The 10,000-nt window shown below is 44.8% G+C and overlaps 1 protein-coding gene across 5 annotated transcripts in view; it reads left to right on the top strand.

Annotated features, from left to right (window-relative positions):
- Positions 1-10,000, top strand: part of abi3a (ABI family, member 3a) — a 26,438-nt gene that overhangs the window by 8,006 nt on the left and 8,432 nt on the right. For 3 of the 5 annotated variants that reach the window (XM_037791360.1, XM_037791363.1, XM_037791362.1), the window contains exons 3-8: positions 240-410; positions 3,766-3,954; positions 6,347-6,405; positions 6,522-6,575; positions 7,172-7,623; positions 7,730-7,864. In XM_037791360.1, coding sequence (XP_037647288.1) covers positions 240-410; positions 3,766-3,954; positions 6,347-6,405; positions 6,522-6,575; positions 7,172-7,623; positions 7,730-7,864 — 1,060 coding nt within the window. The remainder of the gene's footprint in view (positions 1-239; positions 411-3,765; positions 3,955-6,346; positions 6,406-6,521; positions 6,576-7,171; positions 7,624-7,729; positions 7,865-10,000) is intronic. The other 2 variants (XM_037791361.1, XM_037791365.1) reach the window with 1 other exon arrangement.

The raw sequence follows: 10,000 nt of genomic DNA, 5'->3' as shown, positions 1-10,000 counted from the left end.
ACTAGTACTAGTAGTAGTACTAGTAGTAGTAGTACTAGTACTAGTAGTAGTAGTACTACTACGACAACCTGCTGAGTGGTTGGTTATTGCTATGTAACTATGTACACTAGTGCTTCTGCAGACTGCTAGTTCTATTACTGCAACAACTAGTACAACAGCTACCTTAGCTAGGCTAACAGTTACCATGTTTCCAGTCTTCGTGCTAAGCTAGGCTAACCCGTCCTGTCTCCATGTGTCAGTCAAGTGATGGCAGTATGAAGGCGTTGGAGGAAACTAAGAACTTCACCACCCAATCCCTGGCCAGCGTCGCCTACCAGATCAGCACTCTGGCCAGCAGCGTCCTGAGTCTGCTGGATGCTCAGACCAATCAGCTGCGTCACATGGAGTCCTCCATCAACCTCATTGGTCAGGTGAGCCCCGCCCTCCAGCCCTGCTGACATCATAATCAATCAATCCATCCATCAGTATCAGTGTCATTTAAAGGGCCGCTCCACTGTTTTTATGTTCAGTAGTTATACATAGGGGACGACACTACCCAGGTGCATTGTGGGAAATGTAGGATCCGGTGTTTTTAGACTAAAAGTCCGGATATCTTTAATGTGCTGTCTGTTGGAGACACTAATGAGACCAGATACTATATACTGATATATAGTATAGTATATATAGTATATACTGATATACTGTAGATATTACTACAAGAAGGAGACAGTAAGTGGGACCAGATACTGTCACTACAACTGGTCTGAGATCAGATGGGTACCTGTTTGTGGACCTGCGTCACCATGACAACAGGCGTGGGAAAACATGTGATCTGATTGGTTCCTTCTGTTTGTTGCCTCTTTGTGCTGCGAATACAGATCCAGGTCCTCAGAGTGTGTGTGTGTGTGTGTGTGTGTGTGTGTGATAATAGCCTCCTCTCCATCGGGGGGGGGGGCGGTCTGACTGGATGAATGGATGAATGAATGGATGAATGGAGCCTCTGTTCTCCGTCTGTTTTGTGTTCAACTATTAACAAACTACTACGATCACTACGGTGATTTAAAGTTTCTTCTTTTACTTGATTCTCTTTGAGATGTTAGTCTGAACGTCTTCTAGCTCACGTTTAACCAGTTCTTATTTAATGTGTTTCATCTGTTTTTATCTACTTCCTCCTGCAGGAGACAATATAAATATAATTAAAGCTGCAAGCAGCGATGAACGGGCCCTCGCCCCTTGCGCGTCGGGGATGCTGGCGGGACGCTGACCGACGCGGCCGGGCACGGTGAAGCCGAAACTCTGACGAGCGCGACGACGCCTGCCGCAAGGCTCTACGACAAACGGATCACGAGTTATGAAAGGGGGCGTGGCTAATGTGTAGGGGGCGGGCATAACTTTCACCAATGAAACAGGCACTCTCTGCTGAGTGATATGACACCTCCCACAAGACTCTACGACAAACGGATCATGAGTTATGAAAGGGGGCGGGGCTAATGTGTAGGGGGCGGGGCTAACCATCCCCAATGAAACAGGCACTCTCTGCTGAGTGATATGACACCTCCCGCAAGACTCTACTATAAACGGTTCATGAGATATGAAAGGGGGCGGGGCTAACGTCTTGGGGCGGGGCTATGAGTATAATTTTTCATATACATGTCATCAGTACTGGACCACCATCATACCTGAGAGATTTGGGGCAGATCGGACTATGTACAGTTGAGTTACAATAACTGCCTGTTTCATGGCGAATGGCTGAAAATGGCCGCCACGCCACGGTCCGCTCGTTAAGTGAAAACTCACGATTTTAATAACTTTTCATCCTCAAGGTCTTAAGATGGTCCTGACCAAATTTCAAATCGATCTGATTAAATCTGTAGGAGGAGTTCGTTAAAGTACGCGGCCAATAAAACGCTAAAAGTGACATGAAATCCAATATGGCTGACTTCCGGGTGGGCGGAGCTAATGAAACCCAATGAGGAATATGTTTCAAATGATGAGTGGGATATGCATACCAAATTTCATGAATATCGGATCAACTTTGACAAAGTTAAAATTTCAACGCGTTAGGGGGCGCTATAGAGCCGGCTAAACACACTGAGCCTAATGGCTACACATTTACATAAAGTTCACAGGTGTCTATCATTTTGCCAAATTTCATGAGTTTTCGAGTACCTAAAGGTATGTTCAAAATCTAAAAGACATAAGGGGGCGCTAGAGAGCAAATATGCCACGCCCAAGCAAAATTTCACTACTAAAATAAAGTAATTACTAGTTTGGATATGCGTGTAAAGTTTCATAAATTTTTGTGCATCCTAAAGTCTTCAAATATGCGTTCGTAAATTCTAAATCACGCAGGAAATCCAACATGGCTGACTTCCTGTTTGCCGAAAAAATCTCAAAATCATTTAATCCAGGTATGAGGGCGTGAGCAATGACATACTTGAATTTCGTGAAGATCGAAGAAACTTTCTCTGAAAAACTGCGTACGTTAGGGGGCGCTATGGAGCCCCCTGGAGAAACCCGAGCCCAGTCACTCCAGAACATTGAATTTCCCACCAGTTCTGACGCATACTCCACTTTTCGTGAGTTTTGGGGATGGCTAAGGTCGTCAAAAACGCGATATTCCAGCAGAAAAAGAATAATAATACCCAGAAAAACAATAGGTTCCTTGCACTTCGTGCCAGGACACCGTTGGGTCCTGGCACTTTCGTGCTCGGGCCCTAATGATGATAATGACACTAGTTAAAGCTGCGAGCAGCGATGAACGGACCCGTCACACCGTCTCACGGGTCGAGGTGCTGGTCGGACGCCGGTTGATGCAGCCAGACACAGTGAAACAGGAAGTCTGCTGAGTGCAATGAAGCCTTTAACAAGAGTCTATGACTAACCATGAGTTATTAAAGGGGGCGGGGCTCTGAGTCCATATGGACACGTAAATATTACCAATACCCGATACCAGTATCGGGTATTGGATCCGATACTGTGCTCATGTACTCGTACTCGCAAAACAACAACAACTTCCTGTTTCATGGCGCATGGCCCAAAATGGCCGCCACGGCAAAGGCGTTCAGTGAAAATTCACCACTTTAATAACTTTTCATCCTCAAGGTCTTAAGATGGTCCTGACCAAATTCCAAGTCGATCTGATTAAATCTGTAGGAGGAGTTCGTTAAAGTACACAACCTATAAAACGCTAAAAATGGGCAAAAATCGCACTGTAAATTCAAAATGGCTGACTTCCTGTTGAGATTTGGGCATACCTCCAAGAGGCTTTTTTGTGCGTCTCCACATGTTACATCTGTTTGCCAAATTTCATACATGTAGGTGAACTTGGAACGAGGGCTCAATTTTTCCAACTTTCTAGCTAGCTCGTTAACGAGCCATTTTACAACACTAAAGTCCCAGACCATTAAAATAACAAACCTTTCAGTGTTTCAGCTGCTCGGGCCCGAATGATAATCCCTTCTGTTCTGCTCATCTGGATTTCAGCTGCAACAACTTAACATTAGTGATTAATAGATTCAGATTTCAATCACTAAAATGTTAGAAAACAGTGTAAAATCTGAAACAACGGGTCGTCTTCAGATCTCATGTTGTGTTTATTAAAACAGTCCAAAAGATCTAAAACAGAGAAGAAGACGTGTTAGAGTACAGAGTTTAGTCTTTGACGTTCATTAAAGGTGTATTATTATTATTATTATTATAATAACTATTGTTCAGGTTAAGAGAATAAATGTTTGGATCACGTTAACATTCCTCTGCATCGATTGAACCCGTCTGTCTCCTCAGACGGTGGAGATGCACAAAGAGAAGGTGTCTCGGAGAGAGATCGGCGTCTTCACGACGGTTAGACGAGTCCCACGCAGCCACAAGATCCTCCTTCCTGCCCAGCCCGCCGGTGGCACGCAGCCCCGCCCACCCTACAGCCGTCGACCAATCAACTACCAGCAACTGGACGGCCTCGGCCACGGCATGAAGGTACCTCACAAACACAAACACACACAGACACAGACACACACACACACACACAAACACAAACACAAACAAACACAGACACACACACACACACACACACACACACACACCCTCCATCAGTGTTCCTCTTTAACCTCCGATCAGAACACATTCACATGGATGCATCAGTGTGTCGATGCTTTGGGTTCATTCAGTTCAGGTTTGTGATTCTGAGGGTCGTTATACGAACGTTACCGTACAGTCGGTCTGTCGGTGTGAGTCAGCAGGATTTAAAGGACACAGAGAGACAGAGACATTTAGAGAAGACGAGAAAAGAATAAGCCAGAAACAGTGAAAGCAGAAGTGCAGTTTAGTTCTGAGTGGAGTCTCTGTTCTCTGTCTCTGTGGGGCGCTGACAGGAAGCGGCGGCGGCTGCAGAGAACCGCAGAAACTGAAGTGATGCTGCTTTAAAAGTTCCTCATTCAAACTTCGTCTTTCCTTCGCTGCATCGCTGCGTCGCCGTGACCTGATTATCTTCTGATTACTTCCTCTTGACGGTCTCAGACCTGCAGATCTACCGCTGCAAACCAGAGAGTCCAAACTCTGCTGTTTTATGACAACAGCTGCTAGACAGCTCCATTAATACACAGTTTATACATCGACGCCTCACTGGACGCTTCAGCCCGTTGCAGAGATACGTCAACGTGGACGTCTCATTGGACGCTTCAGCCCGTTGCAGAGATACGTCAACGTGGACGCCTCATTGGACGCTTCAGCCCGTTGCAGAGATACGTCAACATGGACACCACATCTACTAGTGAACGGGGGATAAAAAGCTCTATAACGTCGTCTACGTCTGTTTCTCAGTTTAATAAATAAATAAGTTAGTAGTTATAGTAGTATGAATATTTATAATATTTTTAATGTTCAACACAGGACGTTTCAGTAGAGACATTAAATATGACTATAAATATAAATAATGTAGTTCTACTTTAGTACGTCTCTGTAGGAGGACGTTTTACTGGCGTCTGGTCGTCTCTTTCAGTCCAAAATGGCGGCAGTGTAGCTCTGCTGCTGGGAGCTGACGTTGGAACCAACTATTGACTTTCACTTTGAATGGTCCGTGTCCACAGCCTCCGTGCTTTCCACGCTTCCCATTCATTGTCTATGTAAAGCAGCCGTGCAATGTATTCTGGTAGCGTGGCGTCGCGATTCGAGAAACGGAGCGTCGCGACATCCGCTCCTCATTTGCATAAAGTTGAGGGCTCGTCTACTTTATGTAAATCACGGGCGTCCGATGCGACTCGCCGCCTCTCCAAACCCTCGAGGATCTTTTAAAATAAACGTTGTTGATCTAAAATAAAGACAGATTCATCAACATGGATTATTTCTCTCCTCAAATGTTCTCAGAAACACATTTCAGTGAAATAAGAGAAGAAAGTTTCCAAACGAGCCGCCATGTTGTTTCCAGTTTGAAAGCTGGGAGCAGCAGCCAACGGCGGGAAAGCGTTCGTCCAATCAGGTGGGGACAGTCTTGAGTCTAGTGGCGGCCCATCAAGCGTCCAATGCTGGGAAGCCCCGGTGGACACGACCATTAGTGATACACGTTGTGTGACTGCTGGTCCACTGACACCGGTGTTACGCTGTATTCTGTCCCTCTCCTGATTTTGTGACCTGACTCAGGATATTTTTTCTGGAAAGGTGACATTTCTGTTGAAAATGAAACAATTTGATTGGCTGAATGAGAACAAGATGTCCGTCTACGTCGGGGTTTTCAAAGTGTGACAGACGGGAGGCGTTGTCATGACGCCAGAATCAGAACCAGAATCAGTTAGATGGAACAACGTGTATCACTAAGAAGTGAAAGTCAATAGTTGGTTCCATGTCAACGTCAGCTCCCAGCAGCAGAGCTACGCTGCCGCCAGTAAAACATCCAGACGCCAGTAGAACGTCCTCCTACAGAGAGACGTACTAAAGTAGAACTACATTAATACTCTTCTAGTGTCGGTCGTCTCTTTCTGAGTAAGATACGTTGTGTTGTGTTGCAGCTTTTCTGTTCTACAAACTGAACTCAGAGAAACTTCTTAAAGACGTTTCTCTGAACTTCTCCTGAAGCTTCATCAACGACTCAACTGTCGCTTTTATTCTGTTTTACTGCTGCCGGCGTTCAACCGACACCGTTCACACTCTAATGAGGAAGTTGGTCAAAACTTCTCACACACACACACACACACACACACACACACACACACACACACACACACATACACACAGAGTCTTTGTCGAGCGTGGGAAAATGTTTAGAGAGTCTAATTAGAGCAGCGGAGGCCTGAGAGGCTCTATTGATGCTCACACACATACACACACACACACACACAGTAACACACACACAGTAACACACTTATGTCCCCCCCAGGTCTCTGGGAAGCAGTCGGACCGAACAGGAACGATCCGTAAACACGGCGCCTCCACCAGGTTCAGTCTGATTCTACTGCGTCTCTATTAATGACCACTTCCTGTTTCACATCTAACAGCTCTAAGAGAGTGTGTGTGTGTGTGTGTGTGTGTGTGTGTGTGTGTGTGTGTTTCAGGTCCACTAAACCTCCAGAGCCGGTCCAGTGCCCGGTGGCGCCCCCTGTCAGCGGGTAAGAACCCTGAGTGTGTCTTTATGAGGACCCGTTTTACACCTTTAGTCTGGTTCAGATTGATTTTCACAATAAAAGCCTCAGACGGCGATTCACTCGGAGCAGATTTTTATTATTATCAGAATACAAACGATATATCGACAGTTAATATTCAAGTCAGACGTGATCACGGATGTTGTGATGTAGTAAACGTTCTGTTCTTTATGTGGTAAAGACAGAAATAGAAGATCTTTGATCATAAACTGATTATTATGATTTCATATTTCAGGAACACAAAGAATTACTCATTTTGAAATCATGAGAAAACGTGTCGACCATATTTGAAGACTTTTATATATTTATATTAGAGCTGTCAGTCGATTAAAATAGTTAATAATAATAATTAATCACATATTTTATCTGTTCTAAATGAACCTTAAAGGGAGATTAGTCCAGTATTTAATCCTCTGATCATCATGGGAGTGGATCGATATGCTGCTTTATGTGAATGTATGTATATATTTATTATTGTAAATCAATGAACAAGAAACCCTCACAGGTACTGCGTAAAACCAATAACTCGTTATTATCTCGTTAACTGTTTATGTGTCTCTCAGCTCTAGTTTTGGGAAGCCCGTAGCTCCGCCCACCATCCCCGCCTCCTTCCAGGCTCCACCTGAGAGTGACATCATCACCACGCTGCTGGACAACGCCCCGCCTCCTCCTCCTCCTGGAGCAAGTGAGATGTCAGATCAGGATGATGAGGTCATTAACGCCTCGGTCCCGCCGCCTCCACCTCCTCCGCCTGATTCGTCAGGAGATCTCATGGTCCCGCCCCCTCCTCCTCCTCCGCCTGATTCGTCAGGAGATCTCATGGTCCCGCCCCCTCCTCCTCCTCCGCCTGATTCGTCAGGAGATCTCATGGTCCCGCCCTCTCCTCCTCCTCCGCCTGATTCGTCAGGAGACATGGCGGTCCTGCCCCCTCCTCCTCCTCCTCCTCCTTCAGAGGCTCTGACCAATCACAGCGCTCCACCGCCGGCCCCGCCCCTCAGCCTCGAGACAGGTGAGGGTAAGACAACATGTCAGTGGATGTTATCATGACGATCACATGTGTAAATCTGTCGTTGGTGGAACATGAGTGACATCACGATGACATCACATCTCTTCTGTCTCAGTGGTGGAGGAGAGCAGCTTCCCACCTCCATCTCCTCCCCCCCCTCCTCCCTCCGATAACGACGGCTTCCCTCCGCTGACCAATGACGGCTCAGAACTGCCAGCCCCGCCCCCTCCACCCAACCAGGAAGTAGACGGTACCTGTCTCTCTGGGTCGTGTCCGGAAGGGAACCCGCAAATTGCAAAATCTGATCTGAGATCTACAAAAACTCTCACAAGACTCGCTGCCCGACGACCTATCCTAAACCTTAACTATTAGAGGTCAATGTCTGACCTTAACTACTAGAGGTCAATGTCTGACCTTAACTGCTAGAGGTCAATGTCTGACCTTAACTGCTAGAGGTCAATGTCTGACCTTAACTATTAGAGGTCAATGTCTGACCTTAACTACTAGAGGTCAATGTCTGACCTTAACTGCTAGAGGTCAATGTCTGACCTTAACTACTAGAGGTCAATGTCTGACCTTAACTATTAGAGGTCAATGTCTGACCTTAACTGCTAGAGGTCAATGTCTGACCTTAACTACTAGAGGTCAATGTCTGACCTTAACTATTAGAGGTCAATGTCTGACCTTAACTATTAGAGGTCAATGTCTAACCTTAACTACTAGAGGTCAATGTCTGACCTTAACTACTAGAGGTCAATGTCTGACCTTAACTATTAGAGGTCAATGTCTGACCTTAACTACTAGAGGTCAATGTCTGACCTTAACTGCTAGAGGTCAATGTCTGACCTTAACTATTAGAGGTCAATGTCTGACCTTAACTACTAGAGGTCAATGTCTGACCTTAACTACTAGAGGTCAATGTCTGACCTTAACTATTAGAGGTCAATGTCTGACCTTAACTACTAGAGGTCAATGTCTGACCTTAACTATTAGAGGTCAATGTCTGACCTTAACTATTAGAGGTCAATGTCTGACCTTAACTATTAGAGGTCAATGTCTGACCTTAACTACTAGAGGTCAATGTCTGACCTTAACTATTAGAGGTCAATGTCTGACCTTAACTACTAGAGGTCAATGTCTGACCTTAACTATTAGAGGTCAATGTCTGACCTTAACTATTAGAGGTCAATGTCTGACCTTAACTACTAGAGGTCAATGTCTGACCTTAACTATTAGAGGTCAATGTCTGACCTTACCTATTAGAGGTCAATGTCTGACCTTAACTATTAGAGGTCAATGTCTAACCTTAACTACTAGAGGTCAATGTCTAACCTTAACTACTAGAGGTCAATGTCTGACCTTAACTATTAGAGGTCAATGTCTGACCTTAACTACTAGAGGTCAATGTCTGACCTTAACTATTAGAGGTCAATGTCTGACCTTAACTACTAGAGGTCAATGTCTGACCTTAACTATTAGAGGTCAATGTCTGACCTTACCTATTAGAGGTCAATGTCTGACCTTACCTATTAGAGGTCAATGTCTGACCTTAACTATTAGAGGTCAATGTCTGACCTTAACTACTAGAGGTCAATGTCTGACCTTAACTATTAGAGGTCAATGTCTGACCTTAACTACTAGAGGTCAATGTCTGACCTTAACTATTAGAGGTCAATGTCTGACCTTAACTACTAGAGGTCAATGTCTGACCTTAACTATTAGAGGTCAATTTCTGACCTTACCTATTAGAGGTCAATGTCTGACCTTAACTACTAGAGGTCAGTGTCTAACCTTACCTACTAGAGGTCAATGTCTGACCTTACCTATTAGAGGTCAATGTCTGACCTTAACTCTTAGAGGTCAAAGTCTGACCTTAACTATTAGAGGTCAATGTCTGACCTTAACTACTAGAGGTCAATGTGAGAGTTTCCCCAGTTTGCTGGTTCCCTTCTAGACACTACCGTCCATCCGTCCGACTTATTTGCTTCCTGTGCAGTGTGATGTGTGATGTGTGTCATTTCCTTTCCAACCAAAAGCTTTTACAGAACAAACTAAAAATCAACTTCTACAAAATCATGAGGAACAGATTTTGTTTCTGAAACCACGCCACCAAACTCAACTAAGAATGGTTGCATTTTAAGGGCTACCTTGCTCATTAACAGAACCGCAGTAAAGAAAGTGAAACATGAAACTCTTTCATTACACAGTGTGCGTTGGTGGTGAATTCAGCTTGTTAACAAACGAACAGTTCACAAGTTCTAGGTAAGAAAATAAACATTTTTATTTGTCGTTGGCCCTTCAAATAGAAGATCAGGAGCACAACAAACCAAACCCAACTAACTCACTAACAAAATTACACCAAAGATTGAAACATGAGATTCACATG

Source organism: Sebastes umbrosus, chromosome 14 (genome assembly GCF_015220745.1).
Source record: "Sebastes umbrosus isolate fSebUmb1 chromosome 14, fSebUmb1.pri, whole genome shotgun sequence".
In the NCBI taxonomy this organism is placed as follows: Eukaryota; Metazoa; Chordata; class Actinopteri; order Perciformes; family Sebastidae; genus Sebastes; species Sebastes umbrosus.
Note: the sequence above shows the minus strand (reverse complement) of the source record. Positions and strands in the feature narration are given on the sequence as shown.